This window comes from Oxyura jamaicensis, chromosome 6 (genome assembly GCF_011077185.1).
Source record: "Oxyura jamaicensis isolate SHBP4307 breed ruddy duck chromosome 6, BPBGC_Ojam_1.0, whole genome shotgun sequence".
Lineage (NCBI taxonomy): Eukaryota > Metazoa > Chordata > Aves > Anseriformes > Anatidae > Oxyura > Oxyura jamaicensis.
In genome coordinates this window covers 36111770-36135525 of record NC_048898.1, presented here as the reverse complement: position 1 = coordinate 36135525, position 23756 = coordinate 36111770, and the positions used below count along the sequence as shown (strand labels likewise).

The following is a 23756-nucleotide window of genomic DNA, read 5'->3' as shown; positions in this document are numbered from 1 at the left end:
CCCAAAACAAGGCAAGGACTCACAATTATTTTACGATCCTGATAAAGAAGATCTAATGCATAATCAGTCTCTGAGTTTAATCATAGCAGCTAGGACACCTAAACAATGAGAGGGAGGAGTGGAGGGGCAGGTGCTGATCTCTTCTCTCAAGTGACAGCGACAGGACCCGAGGGAATGGCATAGAGCTAGGACAGGAGGATCAGGCTGGGTGTTAGGGAAAGGTTCTGCACCAAGAGGTGGTTGGGCACTGGAACAGGCTCCCAGGACAATGGTCACGGCACTGAGCCTGCTGGAGTTCAAGGAGTGTTTGGACAATGCTCTCGGATGTATGGTCTGATTTCTGGGTGGTACTGTGTGGAGCTAAGGGTTGAACTTGGTGACCCTTGTGGGTCCCTTACAACTCAGGGTATTCTATGATACTTCAGAATTGCTGATTAGAATCCCTGCCTTTGAAGGCTTTCAAGAAAGGTGCCTGTAAGATGGCATTTTCTTGTACAACTATAAATTTTGTTGATAATGAAATCCTGACCAGTAGTTGCGTGTTTCCTGTTCTCAAGTCAGATTAGACAGATTAGACAGCAGTAACATCAAGTCCTCCCCACTGTATTAAGGGGTGGGTGCTTGTGGAAATCCACCAGTCCTCACACAAAATCCATAAATTTACCCTTCCCCCCTCCAAAAAAAAATATAAAAAAAAAAACAACACACAACCAAACCAGATGTTAAAAAAAAAAAAAAAAGGAAAAAAGAAACAACACAACAAACAAGTGAGCACATGCTCCTGACTAGCTATCTTGGCCAGCTTCTCTTAATATGACTTCTTTAACATCATCAAAACATGACCTGTCTATTTCACCATGTTTTCCTGCATGAATCACTGCTTGTATACACTATTTGCCAAATGCAAATGCTATGTGAAAAATCAATGTTTTAAGTGTAATTTAAAGTACTTCACCAATATTTATCTCCTGATGCATCTCTGCTACAAAACATTATGCATGTCAAAGCAATTATGTAGGATAGTGGCCTTTCACTGTTCCTGTGGAACAGTGGGAGGGGAAAATAAATAATGGGAGGGAACATGAGTGGAAATAAAGGTAAGTGAGACAAAATGTTTAAAAAACGTGCATGAAGCAGATTTGAAAAGGAGAAACATAAAATGGGAAATGACTGAGGTAAGAAGGTACGTTAATAGATTCAATAAGAATAGTCTTTGGGTCCGGGAGGTTACCAGCCATTAAGTCAGAATTAAGAATAGTAGAGAAAGGGTTGTGGATATGCTCTTCCAAGGCAGAGAATGATTTTTTGCTATGTAAAAGGAAGTAGTTGTATCCCAGCAACGGCAGGCAGCCACCCCGAAGAAGCTGCTTTCAGATTGTTTCTATGGAAAAGCTTGGGGTTGCATGGAAAAGATGATAAAGCTCTCTGAAAGTTAATTTACGTGTACAAAGAGACATGTGGGTAACGTGTTATGTCATCATAAAACTACATAGGGCTATGTCAGCAAGACCAAAGGCTCCTAAAATTAAAAAAAAAAGTAAATAAAAGAAAACAAAAAACGACACAAGTATACATGACTAACCTGTTCTACTCTCAACATGTCTATGATCTGATCAAACAACGGGGTTCTCAGCAAGTCTCGATGAATTAAGAGTGTTTCCAGAGCATTACAGGCAGCAGGATATTCACACTTTGAGTCTCTGACTGAGGTTTAAGAGTAAATAATTGGTTACATAACATTTATGACAAAGATTTTGAAGAGCATGTGAATTATTATTATGTATGGTTATTATTATAACCATACCATATATTCCAAATGTGAAGTTCAATTACACTCATGATATCCAAGTCACCCTCTCACAGCTTACTTATTCGCGTGACCTTCTCAACGCTGGCATCTGTGTCCACATACACATGACAGATCCCTTCACTGTGTCCCATCACTGGAATTCCCTTAGCAGCTTTCTGGATATTCCTGACTAGCTGGGATGAACCACGTGGAATGATTAGATCTATCAGCTTATCCAAACGGCAGAGATCTTCTACTTCCTCTCTTGTATTCACCTGTGAAAGTTGTGACACAAACAGTCAATGGCCTGAATTCTCAAGCTCTGCCTGTGCTTTTTATACATGCCACAGCAAAAATAGTTGTTGATTTAATTCTAGACACTTACTAGTTGCACTGCATCTTTGACTCCATGAATGGAGAGTGCTTCTTGTGTCAGATGATGAAGGATTTGATTGCTATATGCAGCCTCTTTCCCTCCTTTTAGTAGCAAGCCATTTCCACTAGCTATGGCCAAAGCAGACACCTGTCAGAAAGGATGTTTTTTTTTAAAAAGGGGGAAAAAATGATCTGACTCCTCTGTGAGAACAACATCTGCAAAATGAACAGGATTTTGAATTCTGCTGACTTACTCAATATTAATATATGGCACCAATAATTTTTTCCAAGTCAGAACATGTGACTCCAGAAATGAATTATCTTAACATTTCAGGAACAAACTTGAGCTTCAGGGTACTACTGGCAAGGGGAGATTGCAGTAAGTCAAAGGAAACCCTGAACATAGGCTCTGGCACAAATTCAGTAGCTGTATAAAATTATTTCAGATGCAAGAACTCTTATCCCTAATCATTCTGGCCGGAAATAGCTAACAGGCTCTTCCTATGAAAAACATTTTTGTTGTGCTGTCTAAAACAGAAGTCATAAGTAGACAACACTTGAGATAAGCGTGTCAGGGAAAAACCCTACAGATAATAAGCCTTTTATTTTATCACATTGATTTCACATTTATAACCAGGTGTCCTTGCCCATGGCGGGGGTAGATGACATTTAAGTTCCCTTCTGTTGTGGTTTAACCCGGCCGGCAGCTAAACACCACACAGCTGTTAGTTCACCCTCCCCCCTCCCTCTCTGGGATGGGGGAGAGAAACGGGAAAGTGAAGCCTGTGGGTTGAGATAAAGACAGTTTATTAAAATAGGAAATAATATTAATAATAGTAATAATAGTGTGTACAAAACAAATGATGCACAGTGCAATTGCTCACCACCCGCTGACCAATGCCCAGCCTATCCCCGAGCTGCCAGCCCCCATCCTGGCTAGCCACCCCTATATATTGTTCAGCATGACCCCAGATGGTATGGAATACCCCTTTGGCTAGTTTGGGTCAGCTGTCCTGGGTCTGTCCCCTCCCAGCTCTTGCTGCACCCCCAGCCTGCCCGCTGGCAGGACAGAGCGAGAAGCTGAAAAGTCCTTGGCTTGGTGTAAGCATTGCTCTGCAACAATTAAAACATCAGCATGTTATCAGCACTCTTCTCATTGTAATCCAAAACATAGCACCCTACCAGCTACTAGGAGGAAAAATAACTCTGTCCTAACTGAAACCAGGACACCTTCCAACCCAAACCGTTCTATGATTCTATGACACCTCCCACTAGACCAGATTGCTCAAAGTCCTGTCCAACCTGGCCTTAAACACTTCCAGGGATGGGGCATCCACAACTTCTTCAGGCAGCCTGTTCCGGTGCCTCACCACCCTCAGAGTAAAGAATTTCTTTTATCTAATCTAAATCTACCCTTTTTTAGTTTAAAGCTATTAGTCCTTGTCCTATCACTACACTCCCTGACAAAAAATCCCTCCCCAGCTTTCCTAAAGCCCGCTTTAGGTACTAGAGGGCCACTGTAAGGTTTCCTCAGAGCCCTCTCTTCTCTAGGCTAAGTAACCCCAGTTCTCTCAGCCTGACTTCATAGGAGAGGTGCTCCAGCCCTCATCAACTTCATGGCTCTCCTCTAGACCTGCTCTAACAGATTTATTTCTTATGTTGAGTCCCCAGAGCTGAATGCAGCACTCCAGGTGGGGCCTCACAGGTGTGGAGTAGAGAGCGAGAATCACCTCCCTGGACCTTCTGGTCATACTTCTTTTGATGTGGCTCAGGATACAGCTGGCTTTCTGGTCTGCAACTGCACATCACTGACTCATGTAGAGCTTTTCATCCATCAGTGCTCCCAAGTCCTTCTCTGCAGGGCTGCTCTCAATCCACGCATCACCCAGCCTGTATTCATTCTTGGGAGTGCCTTGATGACAGTGTTGAACCTTGCACTTAGCCTTTTTGAACTTCATGAGGTTCTCATGGGCCTCTTAAGCATGTCAAGGTCAACTCAGACCAACTCCTTTTCCCTACTAGCGTCCTCTGGGTAAAAACAGTCACCATGTTTGATATTCTACCTCACCCTGCTGTCCACAATTTGAAAAGAACACTGAAAAAATAAGGAATACTTCAGAAAGATACACTACATGGCAATGATCTAGGAACTTTGCCGTACCCAGATACTGTGTGTCTTTAACATATAAAACTAGACATTAAAATGCAATTTGATTGTATCTTGTTAAGAAACTGCCTCTCCAAAGATCAGCATCACAAAGGAAAGCTGCAGAGACAAGCTTATTTAAATAAATAAATAAATAAAATCCAATCTGTAATGGGTTTCAAAACAGTTTGTTCCCTTTAAATAATAATAGAGCATGGCTATACTTCAGAACGACTGGATTTCTTGAAATCTATAGGAAGCAGTCTGTGAAATATGATCTCAGAACTTCACCTTGTACGTATTAGAGGCAAACATGATATTTGTATATGCTCATTAGAAGCTAAACTGTTAGTCTGCAATTGTTTTACCTTTATTGCAACTCAAGACTGAACTCCGAGCGCTGACTCAATTCGGTGTATGCTATCTCCAGCTAGCTACAGGCACACACTACTCCATGGAGAAGACAAATTTCCTCTGTAATTGCCTACCCAAACCAGTACGAGATGCAATAGCAAACTATGGAGGAAGCAACCTCTCCTCTGCACTCAGAGTCCATCCTACTATCAGCTACAGCATGGGACAGAAACCGTATCATTCAGATGCAGAAGTATCAAAGATGATCCTCTGAAGTTGCATCGGAGAACTTGAGGATGGGGGCTGGCAGGAAGAAAAGTAACTAACAAGACAAGCCATCCTAAGTCTGTAAAAAAAAAAAAAAAAAAAGAAAAAGAAAAAGAAAAGAAAAAGGTTGGGGGGTGGGAAGCCAGTAAGGATCAGCCTGATAAAAGGTTTACAAATGAGATGAAGAAGAGGAGAAGGGGAGAGATTGGCTATGCAAGAGACCCAGGAGGCAAAGGCTGGAGTCTAGGAAGGCAGATTAGAATTTGACAAGGAAACATACTGGTTTTCTATGAAGAACAGAGCTAGCAGCAAAGAAGTAATAATGGCAGACAAGGGAGACTAGTGCCTTTTCCTTTCACATGAACTTTGCCTAGAGCATACTCCCCTTCAGTATGAAACGAGGATCAACACTCACAAAATTCAGTTATAAGATATGAAGCTGTCCTTTGGCAGTCTCCTTTTAAGCGCCCATACCCATCACTTGCTCCTCAAACACTTGCTCATATGTTAGAGAAATGCTCAATCAGTCTTGCTAAAGATACTAGCAGTAAGAGCCTAGAATCATCTCTCCACAAGTGAGTAAAAGCTATCAGTCTGCCTCAGTGCAAACATGCAGTATCAGTATGGGATAGACCACTCAAAGCCTAGAACTTCTACTTTCTGAGCTATTTTTTTTTTAGGATATATTCTTAAGAGTTGCAATTTGTTATTAACAATCTACATTAAACATTTGATGTTTAATCGTAGCCTACAATTCAGCCATATTCAGCATGGACAGGAAAGCGCTCATTGGTAGCAACCTCCCAAGTTGTGAGTTAAGCAGGGAACCTACGTTATAAGACATATGCAGAAACTGCACCACCTGAATGTAAGCTTACTCCTTCTCTATGTTGGGTATCAAAAACCAACCCTGAACAACTCTCAACATTGCAGAAGCAAGTCCCAAAAATGTGTCTGTAGAAAAAAAAATTGGGATGACAACAAAATTAATTTCAGAAGAATACAAGCAAAAGTTTTCTGAGGCAAGACTTCTTGTAGCCTTCCAGTAAATCACCAATAGAAATACACTTTTGTTACCAAAGATCTCTCTGCCCTCCTCACATACCTGTGGAAGACAGTCAGGACGGGACTCAAAAATCACGAGAAGGACCCCAATAGGCACTGTCACCTGCTCCAACTCTAGATCCTTTGCTATTCGTGTTCTCCGAATTATGCGGCCAACGCTGTCCTGTGAGGATGCTGCAATCTGACGTAGCCCAATAGCCAAGCTGTTCAGCTTTGATGTAGACAGACTTAGACGTTTCAACAAAGGAAGTGCCAATCTTCCTAGAAGAAAGAAAAAAATGTGCTCAATATAGATTTATCTGTCTAGTTTCAAGTAAAAGTGACCTAATGGTCAAACTAGGAAAAAAATCAGCTGTTTCCCACACCATAGCAAGAAACCTACCAAAGATGAACATTGTAAAGCATTCAGTTTAGCAGCTACAATAAAACTGCTCAAATTTGACAACAATTTCACCTACCAACACATATACATCTAATATGATATGAATGATTTGCATATGAAGTAACATCCACAAAGACAAAGTTTGTCCTATTTCTGGTACTGTTACTCAACCGTGTATCTGAATTTCTTACAAATTTCTACCCTTGCAATATTCCTGGACGGTTTGGGCAGTAATTGCATCTTTCTATTTCACAGATAGAAATCCCAAAGAGCAGAGGAATACATAGCATTTCAGATTGGGCAAGAACTGCCAGAGTTTTCTAGTCTGAACACATTCAGGTAGGAAGTTTATTCAGAAATGTCCCTCCAGGCATTCTGATCAGTAAAAAATGGCTGCCATATGTCTTTTACTGAACATTACAATTTGTGATGTGCCAGTTTCACACATTTTCTAACCCAAGACCAGGTTCTTGATGCACCACTCTAACACAACAGAATGGATTTAGTCTATGCTGCCTGACCTGTACTTTCCTCAGTCAGAAGGTAATACGGTTCTTTCTGGAAAGAATCATTTTTAAGTAACAACCTTCCCCACAGGGGTCAAACATTACATTAACCAGCCCAGGAGATATTCATGCTATTTCATGCATGACGATAACAGGGAAGATACTTGCTATATTTAATTTCTAAAGTGAGCCTCCTTTGGGAAAATAAAACACTATTTATTTACATTTTTAAACAATGCTGTGGGTTGTTGTTTTCAAAAACCTCTCTGTCTTCTCTGATGAAGACATCTGTCAAGTAATTATGGAAGCTGCAGCTGTTTACACTGACAAGCTCTCAAAGTCCTAGGTTCACTAATCTGTGACAGCCATAATATCCAATTGCAGGTGACAGAATATTCTAGTTCTGCTCATTTCCTTTGAGGCCCAGGTAAGCTCATGACAATAGGAGTATGATGAAAGGAGCTGTAATATTACCTTTATTTTCAGCTTCTTCTAAGTCCTTTTTGTTTGCCAAGAGAATTTCTTCTCTCTGATCAGTTAATAAGTCAGCAAGACGATAAATAATCTCCGCTCTCTGAAAGAGAAAAATTTCTGAACTGCATTCTTTATGAAGTCCATGGTGTTTGACATCTGGCTCACTTCAGCTCATTTCTACTGACACATCTTCTCACTGTCCTGACTCCCTGAATACTTGAAGCCAACTGATTTTTTCCAGGACCCATTTGTGTTATAAACCTTTATTTTAAAACTTGCCACATATTCACAACCTTGAAGAGCGAGGACATACTGTTCTCTCACCTGCTCAGGCTGCAGAGCTGCCAGGGTCCTGCCACCAGCTCGAGACATTTCACCCTGCTGCTCTACTGTAGGGCCTGCCAAAACAAACAAACACACACAACCACAAGACATGCAGACAAAAATTACAGCCCATGTGGAAGGAAATGAACGCTAACCTTTCATCTTCCAGCTCCTTACTCAAAGCAGGAAAACAGGTGTGGTCTTAATAGACATATCAAAGAAATTTACTGTATGCCAGAACAGGAAAATCTGTATCAGATACCAAAATGCCGCCATGGTCCCCGAGCATAGCCCTTTTCAAGGCATTGCCAGAGCAGGAATTCCCATGTTAAGGAAAATAACAGGAGGTATAGTGGGAAATGTAAGAAAAGAACTAGTGGACACTTGATTAATAAGACTTAATTAAGGAATGTTAAAACAGCTTTTTTAAGTGAGATCATAAAGTAGAGTGCATTTTCATGTTCTTTGAAAAAAAGTGACACGTGTAAGGAGATAACAGTTCATTTTAAAAAGTTACCTGAATATTTGAAGTATGTTTTGGAAGATAGAAGACGAGGAAAGAATGGGAGTAACCACATTCCATGGTAGAGGAAGAGGCGCAGTAAAATTTCACATTTACTTTTGCTGTTCACCATATTTGTAATTGTCTGAGAAATGGGGTTACGAGATGAAAAGCTTTATAACTGATATAAATTTATTGCAGTAGGACAAAGTGAAAAGCATTGATATCATAATTTTTCCTAGAAAGGAACTTTGCAGAAAAGGAGCTAAGTTTCCTGGTGGACACCAACTTGAACACGAAACAGCAATGTGCCTTTGCTGCAAAAGCAGCTAATGGTATCCTGGGTGGCATTAGGCAAATTATTGCCAGCAGGTCAAGAAAGGTGATCCTCCCCCTCTACTCAGGAATGGTGAGGCCACACCTGGAGTGTTGGGTCTGGGCCTCCCAGTACAAGAGAGACCTGGACACACTGGAAAGAGTCAAATGGAGGGCCACGAGGATGATAAGGGACTGAAGCCCTTTCCTATGAGGACAGGCTAGGAGAGCTGGGACTGTTTGGCCTGGAGAAGATCTCATTGATGTCATGAAGGGAGGGTGGAAAGAAGACAAAGCCAGACTTTTCTAACTAGTATCCAAGGAACAAAAAAGAGGCAACAGACACAGACCGAAACATAGGAGGGTTCCTCTCCTGTGGTTTCCTGAACATCAGTAAATACTTTTTCATTGTGAGGGTGACTGAACACTAGCATAGGTTGCCCACGGAGGTCATAGAGTCACAATCTTTGTGAGGTTTCAAAAGCTGTTTGGACATGGTCCCGGAAAACCAGCTCTGGTGGCTCTGAGCAGGGGTGTTGGACCAGGTGACCTCTGGAGGTCCTTCCAACCTCAACCAGCCTGTGATCCCTTTGCAGCCACTATGCAACAAAATAGCAAGTACAATTCAAAGCAGATAAACACAAAGCAATGCAGAGGCAAAAGGGGAAAACAGGCCTTGGTACTGCACGTATTCCTATGAAAACATCAATTCAGTGCTCATCAGCATCAAACAGCAACTTACATGTTTAAGCTTTTAGAAAAGGCCTAGGAAAGGCAACAAAAAACATCACCATCTAATCAAAACTCAAAGTTAGCCTGGCTGTCTCATAAACTGAAGGTTCATTTACATCTTGGATGGTACACAGAATTTTATTTTTGCCCATCTTAAAAAGGTCACAGTAGAATAAAAACAGTTTCAGCCAAGAGAAACAGGGATAGCCAAATTTTTGGAACACTTTCTGTAGAAAAGGACTAAGAAAAAACCTTTTCATGTGAAAGAGAGATGATGAGGGAAAAGATGATGTCTCATATCATAGAAGTTGAACAGAGATCGATCACCCATGTTCTCTTTCCATACAGAAGGCGGGGGCATCAAACGCTAGCAGGAAGCAAATTTGAACACTCCTCTTGCCCACAAACACACACAAAATAAAGGAAGCAGTTCTTCACATAGTGCTAACTCCAGAGTTTACACACAATACCTAGTTAAGGCTCGTGACTGTTGTGACCTATGGATGCTAAGTGTTTACATGGGTTCAAAAGATATGGCTGATTTTTACAAGAAAACCAGTAAGCATTTTTATACTCAAAGGCATTTGCTTGTCTTAATGTGCAAGTCACAAGTATCACTCTATACTTGTTCTATTCTGCTAAGATCACCGATCTTCGCTCTGACTTTCTGCGGCCCTTGTTACATTGTCACAGCAACACACAGGCAGGAAAACATTCCTACATACAGTAACAAAAGACTGAGTCATAAAAAAATACTTATGATAGAGAATAAAACTACATACTATCTTAGTTCAGCAGTGCACTCTATATGCACACTTTCACCCTGAAATCTTCAATAATAGATGATAACCTCTAAGACTATGACCAATACAAATTCTACTTCTTTAAATGCAAGTCTGATGCAGCAAGTCATCAGCTGGAAGGAACCCGAGCAGAGGATTCAAGATGTTCTAATTCCAACATTAAAAATTACCTTTCAAAAGGTGTTTGTCAAGCAGAGCCTAGTTTCCTATCTGTTGAACAGGCAGGCCTAACCAAATTTCAACCCTAAACTTTCAGGAAATCTCTGCAGCTCCCAATGTATGTTACTTCCGTACTCACCTGCAGGCTTTACCTCTGAAAAAAAAGTTCCAACCTTCTTCCCTTCCACAATATCTGTGATGACATGACCCGATATCTTTGGGTGGGTTCCATTTGCAATCACTACAGAGGTGCCTCCTTGGAGGGCCCACAGAGCTGCTTTCACCTACAGTGAAGGTTAGAGCCAGTTCCCGAAAATGCACTTGTTATTTGAATCCCCATTCTCAACAATAATTCTTGCTCCACTCTGATCACTTATGTTGGAAAAGACCCTTAAGATCATCAAGTCCAACCATCAACCTAATGCTACCACTAAATCATATCCCTAAGTGCTATGTCCACATGTCTCTTAAATACTTTTAAGGACGGGGGACTCCACCACTTCCCCGGGCAGCCTGTTATAATGTCTAACTACCCCTTCCATGAAGAAATGCTTCCTGATACCCAACCTAAACCTCCCCTGGCACAACTTGAGGCCATTCCCTCACACTGTACCACTTGTCACTTGAGAAGAGACCGACACCTTGCTACAACTTCCTTTCAGTAGCTGTAGAGATCAATGTGGGCTCCCCACTGCCTTCTTCTTTCCAGACTTAAATCCCAGTTCCCCTAGCTGTTCCTCACATTGTTTTCTAGTTTCTTCACCAGCTTTGCTGCTCTTCTCTGAATGTATTCCCAGAAACTCAGTATCTTTATTGTAGTGAGGTGTACTGGGTCTGGCTGGGATAAAGTTAACTTTCCCTGCAGAAGCCCATACAGTGCTGTGTTCTGCAGCTAGAACAGCAGTGGTATCATACCAGTGTCGTGTCTGCTGCTGAGCAATACTTGCACAGCATCAGGACTCCCTCTAACACCTCCCAGAACTAGCAAGCTGTGGGTGGGCAAAAGGCGAGGAAGGAACATCACCAGGGCAGCTGACTTAAACCAAGCAAAGGGATATTCCATACCATATGATGTCACACTCAGCAATAAAAGGTGGAAAAAAAAAAGAGGGGAGGGGTGGTCTCTCGTTGTGAAAATGTCTGTCCTCCAGAACAACGACTAACTGTGTTGAGGCCCTGCTTCAAGGACGTGGTCAAGCATCGCTCGTTTGTGGAAGTAGAGAATAATTTATTTCCTCTGCACTTCCACACAGCCTTTGCTTGTTGTTTTTATTTTTTTTTCCCTTTTTCCCTTTAGTCAAACTAATTAATTAATAATATTTTTTCCTTAATAATTATTTTTTCCTTTAATTAAATTATCCTTATCTCAACCTGTGAGTTCTTTCCTTTTCTTCATTCCCTCGTCTTCTGAGGAGGGAGAGTGAGAGGGTGGTCGTGGTGGAGTTCAGCTGTCTAGCAAGGTAAAACCATCACATGAGGGCACCAACACCGAGCATAATACTCAAAGTGTGGCCTCACCAGTGCCAAGTACAGATGGACCATCACTTCTGTTGTACTGCTGGCCATGCTGTTTCCGATACAAGCCAGGATGTTATTGGCCATCTTGGCCTCCTGGGCATACTGCTGACTCCTGTTCAACGAGCTGTTGACCAACACAACACCCCCAAGTCCTTTTCTGCCAGGCATCGTTCTAGAATGCTGCTTGTGACCAGCTGCCAACTCAATTTAACTCCAAAGACCTTTTGAGCCCAGACCTACAACCAACAGTGCTGGTGAATAGAGTTGTTCCTAGGGGTAGGGCTTGGCATTTCCCTCTACTGAACTTCAAAAGGTTCCTGCCTGCCCCTATCTACAGCCTGTCAAGGTTCCTCTGAATGGCAACACAATTATCTGCTCTATCAGACACTCCTCTCAATCTTGTATTATCAAGTCCCCTTTCCACATCTCCCTTTCCCTCTCAATAAGAAAATAAGTGTTCTAAATTTCTACCTTGGCTTCCATGCCTCCCATTCCCACCCGGGATTTGGTTCCAAATGTCACAGATTGTTGGTCTCCTGGGTAGAATATGTCAATGAGCTTTGCATCATCAGATCCTGGAGGGCTGTCAAAGAGTCCTGAAATTAATAATAAAAAACTGTTAATGTTACATATCTTCTGTTCCAAAGCTCACTAGAGAAAAATAAATAAAGCCTCTGAGTCTAAAAAGCTGTATTCCACTTTACAGGATTCAAAACTTCCACTGAACCCTCCTTTTCTGCAACAGAAAGGACGTAGCACTAACATGCAGGCTCAAGATGTGTAACTTCACCAAAATTGTAGCTAGTAGTATGAGGCAACAGACTATCCACATGCTGAATAGTATCATGTAAGCTGGGAAGTACTGACATTTCAGTGAGGTCAGAGAGAAAACCAGAAAGAAGTTTACAGCTTTTATATGGTTCAGAATCAGGGCTTACACACGAGAGTGCACAACTGAACAAAGAATAGTCCTCTTCACCTAAAATCTCAGATGATATTCCTGAATGCTGTGTTGTACACTGATAAACTAGGCAACTTAGAAACATGTATAAAGACTAACTATTGAGTTCTGCCAAGAAAGGACACAAGACTATAGACACACACTTATTAATTTTAAATAAATATAGTAATTTTATTTAACTATGTTCTGAGTTGAGTGATACTTCTGTTTGCCTAACATGTAAACCCTGAACTCTGCCACCAAACTTCCCAGAAGTTCTATGCAAACAAACATGGCACAGATTAAGGTGCACAAGTGAAGAGTACCTGAGCTCTTCCTTGACAGCTTGAGAAGGACACTTCTTTCCATAAAGAAGATACCACATCAAATTAATAATCTGTGAGGAAATGGGAGGTATTTTTTTTTTTATTATTATTATTATTATTATTTATTTTTATAATTTATTTCCTTCCTTCTCAGGGCCTACAGTATGGACCAAAGTCCAGAAGCCACTGAAGGGAACACGCCTGGAGATGATAAAAAAGACTACATGATTTTGTTGATGTCCTGGTGTGAAACTGTACCTACTACCTTCCTCTTTCTAGAAAGTCACCTTCAACATCAACAGGTGACAGACTTCATGGCAGCACAGCTCACAAGACTAGACCAGTATCAGCCACATCTCTGGGAGACAAAAAAGCTAGCAAGCTCCAGATATCTGGAAAGCGATATCCAGGACATGTAAAGTACCCATAAAACACTGAAAGAATTCACTGCCAGAAGAAGCAAACAATTGTAGAATAGCGTTTGGCTTATATGCAGGGGAAGACTATGTATTTAGACTCAGGAGTATTACTCATGACTATATACAATTCTGAGAAGCTAGCAGAAGTACCATAGTGTCCACACAGGGCATGCCTTCCAATCCTTTTACCGGCTTTGTTGCCCTCCTTTGTACACTTTCAGGGATAGTAACATTCTTTTTATATTGTTGAGCCCAGAATTGCACACAATATTGAAGGAGAGGCTTCGCCAATGCTAAATACAGTGGGAGAATCACCTCTTTTGACCAGCTGGCTATGCTGTGTTTAATATATCCCAAAATGCTAGACAATACCTGTGCTTCTGAATCCTTTAGCTATCTTCCCAGGGCCCTGAAATTTATTTTGGTTGAACACAGACTTCTTGATGCAACTTTGTTGGTACCCACGTGAAAGAGCAGGAGTAGATAATAACCTGAAGTTTGAACTAAGCTCGTAAACTCACTAGCAATGTCCCTGATCCAAGCTCCAGGGAGGTAGAAAAGTTCTCTATAAAGATGGTCTGGTCTGCAGAGGGAAGCCTCTGTTCCCTTCAGAAGGCACCTATGACTATAACTTGGCACTATTTCTTCACAACAGTGGCCTTGATCCTGCACTTCCTACAAGGAGCTGGTTGAGTTGTCCTTGGTGGAACTTGCACAGAAACCCCTTCTTCTGTCTTTTCACATCCATTGTCTAACAATACCCAGAGCCTCATACCTGTTTTGTAATGGAAGCTGATTGTGCAAGCAGTGGCTCCTCTTACAGCTCCATGTAGTAACTTGCTTCGACTCCTTGGTGTCCTCCTCTAGCTGCTGCCTTTATCCCAATGCGGATCAGATACTGGACCCACATCAGCAGTGGTTGTTCTAAGCTGCTATGTGTGTTCCAGAGAGGGAGAGCATAGATCCATCAGTCTACCACCTTCTTGGGCTCTCAGATGCTTCTCAGTCTCCCTAGCTCCTCCTGAAGCTTAGCCACCAGGCAGAGCAGTTCATGGGGCACACCTTCCTCAGGCGTGCTGGCTATTACCCGTCATTTCAGAGAGTAGTCCCAGGCACACCCTACAGCCTAAAAGCTGGGTGATTGAAAGAACTGAAGCTCTGAGTAGTTGCATTATTCCTACCAAGTGCCAGAGGAACAGAAGCAGAGGACATGTTTTTCTGCCAGGTGGTAAAGAAATGTCTCACAAACCTTCTACATCTGAGAGAACAATCAGGAGATCAGTCTTCATTTCAACAGCCAGTCGTGCTGCCAGACTGTCATTATCCTTCACACTAATCACCTGCAATGAATACACACAGGTCAAGAACACTGAATAGTGGGAAGAACTGGGAAATGTGGCTATAAAACATACAAAAGCAAGCTACCTCAGCACTACCAAGTCCTTATGAACTGCTTTGGTTCTACCCACTAAAAACTCTTAGAAGATGATTTTTTCATGAAAGTAAGTAGTCTCTTGGAACACAGTTAAACAGTATCAAAACAACAGACAGTAAGATTGGTACCCACATTCTTCACCTTGGTGCCCAATGAAAGAACAAGAGGTACTAACTGACCATGCTGTAAGCACAGGTGTTCACAGAATCACAGAATTGTAAGGGTTGGAAGGGACCTCAAGAGATCATTGGGTACAACCCCCCTGCCGAGGCAGGTTCCCTGGAGCAGGTTGCCCAGGTAGGCATCCAGATGGGCCTTGAATATCTCCAGAGAAGGAGACTCCGCAACCACCTTGGCCAGCCTGTTCCAGTGCTCTGAAACATGATGATCTGCAGAAGTTCCTTTCAACCTCAAATATTCTGTGAAAACCAAACCAGGAATACTTGCTTTTGGCAGAACAGATAATATCTGCCCTTCTAACACACAGCACTGTATCATGCTAGAAGCAGACAGACAGGTCAGCAGAGTTTTCTGGTCCCTCTAACCACATTACTAATTGTGTGTGTTTGTTTCCCTGCTGCAGGCTCCAGAGGTCCCCGATTACAGTGTAAGTAAACTACAAATTAGTGCCGTACAATCTACAAGCAGAATCCACCCCCTTGCAATACTTTACCCACATTTACCCCCTGCAGATCACTGTTCGGCTCTGGAGGTGGAACAACAGCATCATTAGTGTTAATTATAGGGACAATATTCATTCTTAAAAGTTCATGTAATGTTCCATTTAAGTTCCGACGTTTCTGTTCGTCATGGAAATCCAGGTTGGTGACTAAAATCTAAAAGGAGGAAGAAGACTTCATATATACTTAGCCTATCACTTATTCTGAAAAAACAAACATACATAGTAACATAATGGACCAATCAAGTCCTTTGGGTCACCTAGAAACCATAAGCCACATTTAAAAGATAGAGAATGCAAATGAGAAATATTCTTTCCACAACATTTTCAGGTTTGTATGACAACTTCTACTGGAGCCTATAAATGGCCTTTTTCAAGCAAACAGATCAGAGGCTTCAGGAATCAGCTTGGAAAAAACAAAAACAAAACAAAACAAAAAAAAACACATATAAGCAGAACACAGATGTCGATGATAACCATTAAAAGCCATTTTTCATTTTTACTTTGCCACTGGACATTTGAGAACTAGATAAATAATTCCATTATGCAAATGTTACAACATTTGGAATCAACGTGTGCACTGACTTTTTGGTAGAAATGAAATTATCTCTTAAATCATGATAGCTGTCCATAGACTTTAACAATATTATAATCCAGTACAGTCTATGGTAATTTTAGCTATACTGCAAACATTTTAGTGGTATTAGTTATACTGTATTGTGGGGAGGAATTCCTCCAAGTGAGACTTAATACTAGGCTTTTAAATTCATTAAGTATCTAAACAAATAGGGCCTTACAGTTGATGTGATTCTGTGTTCTCAGTGTATTTAAGGTAAGTAAAGACTACTGAGAACAGAATAGAATAATTCAGTTTGAAGGGACATTCAAAGATCATAGAGTCCAACTGATCATCAAGTTCACCAGTTCTCACCATTTCAGGGCTACACAAAAGCTAAAGCATCTTATTAAGGGCATTGACAGGCATGGGACATCTACCACCTTGCTAGGCACCCTGTTCCAGTGATTGACCACCCTCATGGTAAAGACATTTCTCCAGTTTGAACCTCCCCGTCACAGCTTTCTGCCATTCCAAAAATATGGAATGCTTCACGACTTTGTGTATCATCCTTGTGCTGTTTTTTAAGAGTAGTCCAATTAACACAGTTGCAGCATTCAGTATAGACAGAAGACCCAGGCTAGGGATACCATCACACAAGTTAAAAAGACTTGAGGAGCAGATGGACAGCAAATCCTGGAGTGTGAATATATGCTTCTACCAGCTTTATAGAACACACGGTGGTTCAGCCACTTGGGATTTTTAAATTCTCCCTCTGCATCACCAACTTTAGTTTCTGTGAGGAGACTTTAACAGAAATTAAAAAAAAAACAAAACAAAAAAAAAAAAAACAACCCTCTGTACAGAAGAGCAGGATACACTTTTTCTTTCTGGAGTTTATGCGTTTTTGCTCCACCTTGATGATGGACAGTTCCATTTGGTAAATACTTAGCAAGACAATCCTGTATGAACTACTGCTTATGCTACAATAAGCCCCCAAAGTGGGACTGCAATGGAAATACAAGACAACAGTAAAGACTGTAGCACATAAAACATGGAGAAAAAAGCAAATCATAGAATATCCTGAGCTGGAAAGGACCCACAAGGATCATCAAATCCAACTCCTAGCTCCATGCAGGACCACCAAAAAATCAGACCATACATCTGAAAGTGTTGTCCAAATGCTTCTTGAACTCTGGCAGGCTCGGTGCCATGACCTCTGCCCTGGGGAACCTGTCCCAGTACCCGACCACCCTCTCGGTGAAGAACCTTTTCCCATCACCCAGCCTGACCCTCACAGCTCCATGCCGTTCCCTTGGGTCCTGTCACTGTCACTAGAGAGCAAAGATCAGCGCTTGCCCCTCCGCTTTCCTCAGGTGGAAACTATAGTCCACCATGAGGTCTCTCCTCTAGGCTGAACAAGACAAAGGACCTCAACTGCTCCTCATATGTCTTGCCCTCTAGACCCTTCACCAGCTTTGTAGCCCTCTTTTGGAGGCTCTCTGTTAGTTTTGTGTCCTTATATTGTGGTGCCCAAACCTGCACACAGTACTCGAGGTGAGGCCACAATTGCACAGAGCAGAGTAGGACAATCACTTCCCTTGAATTGCTAGCAATGCCGTGCTTGATGTACCTTGGGACACGGCCCTTTCGGCTTCCAGGGCAAACTGTTGACTCATATTCAACTTGCTGTTGACAAGAATCCCCAGATCCTGTTTTGTGGGGCTGCTCTACAGCCCCTCGGCACCCAGTCTCTATATACAGTCAGGGTTGCCCCATCCCAGGTGCAGAATCTACCACTTGCTCTTGCTGAACTTCACATGGTTGGTGATTGCCCAGTTGGTGATTGTCAAGATTTTTCTGCAAGACCCCTCTGCCCTTAAGGGAGTCAACAGCTCCTCCCAACTTAATGTCATCTGCAAACTTACTAAATACGCATTTGAGTCCTGCTTCCAGATAATTTATAAAAATTTTAAAGAGAACTGGCCCTGAAACGGAACTCCGTGGAACCGCACTACTGACTGCTCATCAGCCTTATGTATCCCCATTTACCATAATCCTTTGAGCCCAAACTGTCAACCAACTGCTCACCCACTGTATTATGTATTTATCTAGCTGTATGCTGGACATTTTGTCCAGAAGGATACTATAAAAAACAGTATCAAAAGCTTTGCTGAAATCCAGAAGTGGCCCTTGTTCAGCTAGGCGAGTAACCTTGTCATAAAAGAAAATTATTTCTGACATATCTGGTGGCCTTCTAAGATGTGGTTACAGCACTGTTGGATAGAAGAGCAAATGATATCCTTTACCTGGACTTGTGCAAAGCATTTGGCATTTGACACTGTTCCCCATGACATCATTGACTCTGAATTGGAAAAGACGTTTATTTGATGGATGGACCACTCGGTTGGTAAGGAATTGGCTGTATGGTCGCACTCAAAGAGTTGTGGTCAATGGCCCAATGTCCAGGTGGAAATCGGTAATACCTGTTGTTCCTCAGGGTCAGTATCGGGACTGGCACTGTTTAACATCTTTGTCAGTGACAAGGACAGGTGGCCCTGTGCAAACCTCATGAAGTTCAACAAGGCCAAGTACAAGGTCTTGCATCTGGGCTGGGGCAATCCCAAGCACAAATACAGGCTGGGTGGAGAATGGATTGAAAACAGCCCTGAGGAGAAGTGCTTTGGGATGATTGTTGATAAGAAGCTCAACATGAGCTGGCAATGTGTACTTGCAGCCCAGAAAGCCAAGCATATCCTGGGCTGCATCAAAAGAAGTGTGGCCAGCAGGTGAAAGCAGGTGATTCTCCCCCTCTGCTCTGCTCTTGTGAGACCTCACCTAGAGTATTGTGTTCATCTCTGGGGACCCCAGCACAAGAAGGACATGGACCTATCAGAGCAAGTCCAGAGGAGGGCCACAAGGATAATCAAGGAGGAGCTGGAGCACCTCTCCTATGAAGGCTGGCTGAAGGAGTTGGGGTTGTTCAGCCTGGAGATGAGAAGGCTCCGGGGAGACCTTACAGCAGCCTTCCGTTACTTAAAGGGGACTACAGGAAAGCTGGGAAGGGACTCTTACTTGAGCTGCACAGATGCTGTACTGCGTAAACATGGCTTCATACAGAGCCATTAGTCCACTCTGGCCAGCTGCTGCACAGGCTCGGGCCTCTAAGACTGGAATAGCCTACAAAGATAAAGAATAGCTGTTAGACAGTGACTTGAATATGTTCTACCCAACACTCAAGCAAAAGTGGGACTGCCACCAACCACTCACCATATCTTTTAGCTGACTCTGGCCTGAATGAAGTGCTTGCCTCACGCTCTGAGAAAGCAAGATCTCATGACGTAACCGCTGCTTTCCAAAAGCTACAGCACCACTGGTAACAATCATCATCTCTCGGCCCTGATTCTGCAGCATTGACACCTATAAGTATAGAGAACAAAATTAGGATGTAGAGTAAGACCATTGCTAGCCTGACAGTTCTGGGTACTACAGCTATCATATGCTCATCAATTCCTGCTGACAGAAATATTCTGCTTATTCATGGATGCACAAAGCAAGACAACCACCCTCCTGTACACCTTCCTAACTGCTTAGGAACTCTGTAGAAGACTGCATGCAATCCATAGCTTCTTCTAAACTTTCTTTTCACACTACCAGTTTTTATGACAGAGTCATGCTTGAACCTTCACAATACACATTACATAGCAACACTTTCCTAACCCTTGGACCTCTACTTCCATTGCCATAGATAATGAAAGATAAAGTACAGAAAAGCCATATCCCCAGCTTTCTTATTTACCATCCATCCCAAGAGCTTTTATTTTACTGTAGAGCTAACTCTGACAGTACAGCTTTTACTGCTTCATCCAGACACATATCTGGCCAAGTTACTTTCAAAGTCCTAAAGCTAAATGTCTTACAAGAATATAATGTGTTATGCGAACCTCACTTCCCATAGAAGACCTATCCAATCCCCCTAAAATCCTCATTTCATTTTGCAGGACCCATCTGTTGGTTGATGCCATCAGCTTTTCCTACAAGTAATGAGGTTTCAAGATTTTTACTGGAAGAAATCTGCAAATGCTCAAGTAATCAAGAAGTTTTTACTCTTTCTACAGAATTCATATAATTCAGTGCCACCTTCCCACAAGATCCAACCAGTGCCTGAGTCATGTGTTATCTGTCGCATAAAAAAAACCACCTCACTGTCAGAGTATTTCCTTTTGTGCTGGGTCTGACTGAGACAGAGTTAACTTTCTCCACAGAAGCCCATATGATTCTGCTTTGGATTTGGGGACTAAAACAGTGTTGATAACACACCAGTGTTTTGGCTATTGCTGAATAGTGCTTCCAGAGCATCAAAGCTTTCTTTTTCCTTACTCTGCCCCATGCCAGCAAATAGGCTAGGGTGGGCAAGAAATTCAGAGGAGACACAATTGGCACAGGTGATGTGAACTGGCCAAAGGGATATTCCATACAATATAACATCATCCTCATAAATAAAACTAGGGTAACAAAAGATGAAAGAGCAGACGGTGAGGGAGGGAAGAAGCTGTCTTTCCAAGCAACCATTGTGCCAGGACTAGCTGGATGTCAGTCAGCTTGTGGGAGGTAGTGAGAGATTGCCTTTGCATCTCTTTTTTCTTTTCTGCTTTCCTTCATTTATTAAACTGCTTTTATTTCATCCCTTACATTTTCTTGCTTTTGTTCTTACAATTTTCTTACCACTGGTGGTGGGGGCTGGGAGAGGGAAGCAGAAAGCAAAAAAGCATCTGTATGGGTGCTCAACTGCTGGCTGGAGTCAACCCAACGTATTTATTTATTTACTGAGTTACAAGGTGCATGCTACCACAGCACAAGGGGATGAAAAAGTTAAAGGTCAATACATTTCTTTAAAAGGTCATAACCGTTTTATGATTTTTTTTCTACAATCTTCTCTGCCATTCAACAGTCTCCAGGTATCTGACGTTAAAACAACCATTCCACTTCAGTTACAAAATTACCTGTTCCACAATAGATGCCAGCCTCCCAAGGGCCAAGCCACACTCATCTCCTCGAGTCACGACAGCACTACCCAGCTTCACTACAATCCGCTTTGCATGCTTCAGCTCACTGCGGTGTGCAAATGATTTGCCGTGTGCACGGCTGAGTGGCATGGTGATAAATGGGATGTTGCTCCAATAACGGATGGATTCATTCCTTAATCTTTGATTATGGTGAGGGATATCTGCAGTTAAAGAAAGGAGAAGAAAAAAACTGTTTTAAGTGTTTCATTCATACTTCTGAGTCCCTTAAGTCATGTAACACTTCCTCCCTTTCCAAGGCTATAGCCCACAATACACACTTCTCAGTGACTGGGAATGAGAAGCCAGCTTTGAAGTCACTGAAATAAAGTGAGAATGAATAACTTCTGAACAGCACTAACTTTCGCTAAGGTATATAAAGCAATATCTCATGTGTTAGAGCTTTGACTCTGGGCATCTAGAAAAGTGAACTGAAGGACACTGTAAAAGAGCCCATACAGCTCACAACAAAAATAAACTTGGTAGCTTTATAAACACTCTCCTTTGCCATGCCTCATTAGATACAGCTAGAGAGTTTTCCTCTACTGCAGAAAGCTAGGAAAGAAAGGAAATAAATCTCTTATAGTCTGTAAATCAGACACTTTCTCACATTGCTCAGCTGGGGGCAGAAGAAGGGAGATGACGGACGTAAGAACTGCTCGTCACCTTTCCACAGGATAAACAGGCACTGGAGGGAGCAGAAACGGTCACAGCACTACTGGGGTAAGATACAAGTGCAAGGCTTGCACCTCATTTAAGAAAACGTGCAAGGGAATATTTCTCAGCAAAATCTGTATTTTCAAAAAGGTGTCCAAGGACTGTAAGACAAACCAGTCTACTATCATCAGCACAGCACATTACGCAGAAGAGTGACTGTTAAGGTACAAATCACAAGCAACAGCCTAGATACTTGCTAATTGACAGAGATGTTGACCCAAACACGCCAAGTCCCAAGGTAAGCTGAAGGCATGAAAGCAGATGGGAAGCACTTCCAATATACGTTGTAACAAGTTTTGCAGACCAGTGAATTGTGTCTGAAGAGGGAGTGGTACAGATAAGATTATCTGCAGTCAAAGTGTGTGTGAAGGCATAAGGAGGAGTATGATAAGCAACACTATTTTAAAAATATTTTTAAGACATTGCCTTATTCTCCATTTTATGGCACTTTACTATTCAGAAATTGCATTAAACCAATTCAACTGTTAGACATTCTCAAATATTGTTACAGTAAAAAAAAGCAAGAATATTTAGAATATTTCTGACATTATTACAAAAAAAAAAAAAAAAAGGTCTCAGAGTATAGCATAAATAGTCAAAAGTGCATCCTATTCAAAAGATGGCACACATTCAGTCCTAAGTAAGAATCTGAAGATGTAGGGGCTTTTTTTGGTAAACCGTAAACTGAATCCTATGCCATGGTCAGAGTTTATCTGATTTTATTTATTTGTTTGGTCTCTTTAACTTTGGTATTCTATAATAAAAAAATAGATCCAATCACAATGTCAAGTGAGTATTCTGGATGTTACTTCCGCTGGAGTAAGACACAAATTAACACAGTGCTACAGAAACAGAAGCCTGGCATTTAACAATGTTTTAAATAATAAACCTATTTTGTTCATTATACACAAAAAAGAAGCTTAAATAATCCCATCTGAGGGCTACGCCAACATTCCACATTTTTATATGAAGTAGAAAACAGAATTTGGGGATGAATTTCATTTGCCACTCATTTTCAGGAAGGAATAGTTGTGAATATGAATAAAGACTGTAATATATATATATGGAAGAATAGGTAAAAGAGTCCAATTTAACTATTCTTTCAGTATTATACATTACTATATAGTATTAGTATATCCCACACGGTATGACCAGAAAGTAAAAACAATTTAAGCGTTTTTGGTTTTCTCAGCAGGAGCTCCAAGGTTTAGAAGCTTAAAAGAAGGCATCTGTTGAGGGATAACCAGTATTTGAACATAAATCACATTTTTCAGAGAGGCAAGGAGAAAGGCAATGGTTCTGGAATGAGCAGAAGATTTCATTCGTCTTTCAGTAAGTCCTAATTGCTAACCTGGCTCTATCACTGTGTAAATTTATTTTGCACTACAATGAGATGTGAAATCAGGTCTAGTGTTACATATGCAAAATATTTCTGATGATGTAAATCCACTAATTTGTTTCATATGCAATTAGGGAGAAATTGATATAGCCACTCTGTCAACACTTTGGACAAAACGGTTTCTAAGCATTAATTTTTTTCATATCCACCACCTTATCAACCGTTTCAATTCCTTAAAAAAGGGAAAACAAGTGAGACTTAAGTTTGTGACACTGCAGATCCTTTTGTGTAACCTGCATGAGGCTTGTTTCCCAGGAGTAAAGATGCAAAATTTCAAAATACACACTAGCTGAACAGGATCACAACAGAAATATTGGAGAACAAGGGAAACCTGTGATAAATTCTCAATTCAGCCTTAGAATGTAACTGATGAAGTAACTAGAGTTGCTCCAATACCAAATACTGACTATTGTCAATGCTAAGGAATAGTTTTCACAACATTACCTATGACTGGTTTACTGATTTTGGAAAATGTAGTATATTTAGAGATGCTAAAAACGTGGAAGTCAAC

General features: G+C 41.6%; 1 protein-coding gene across 9 annotated transcripts in view; it reads right to left on the bottom strand.

The window, feature by feature from the left end:
• The window catches only part of ALDH18A1 (aldehyde dehydrogenase 18 family member A1), a 39361-nt gene that overhangs the window by 5778 nt on the left and 9827 nt on the right, over positions 1–23756 (bottom strand). For 4 of the 9 annotated variants that reach the window (XM_035330785.1, XM_035330788.1, XM_035330790.1 and 1 more), the window contains exons 3-15: positions 21070–21293; positions 19337–19486; positions 19142–19246; positions 15509–15667; positions 14646–14736; positions 12183–12307; positions 10333–10477; positions 7683–7756; positions 7359–7458; positions 6037–6257; positions 2175–2312; positions 1869–2064; positions 1583–1704 (exon numbers count right to left, since the gene is read on the bottom strand). In XM_035330785.1, coding sequence (XP_035186676.1) covers positions 1583–1704; positions 1869–2064; positions 2175–2312; positions 6037–6257; positions 7359–7458; positions 7683–7756; positions 10333–10477; positions 12183–12307; positions 14646–14736; positions 15509–15667; positions 19142–19246; positions 19337–19486; positions 21070–21293 — 1850 coding nt within the window. The remainder of the gene's footprint in view (positions 1–1582; positions 1705–1868; positions 2065–2174; positions 2313–6036; positions 6258–7358; positions 7459–7682; positions 7757–10332; positions 10478–12182; positions 12308–14645; positions 14737–15508; positions 15668–19141; positions 19247–19336; positions 19487–21069; positions 21294–23756) is intronic. The other 5 variants (XM_035330786.1, XM_035330787.1, XM_035330791.1 and 2 more) reach the window with 5 other exon arrangements.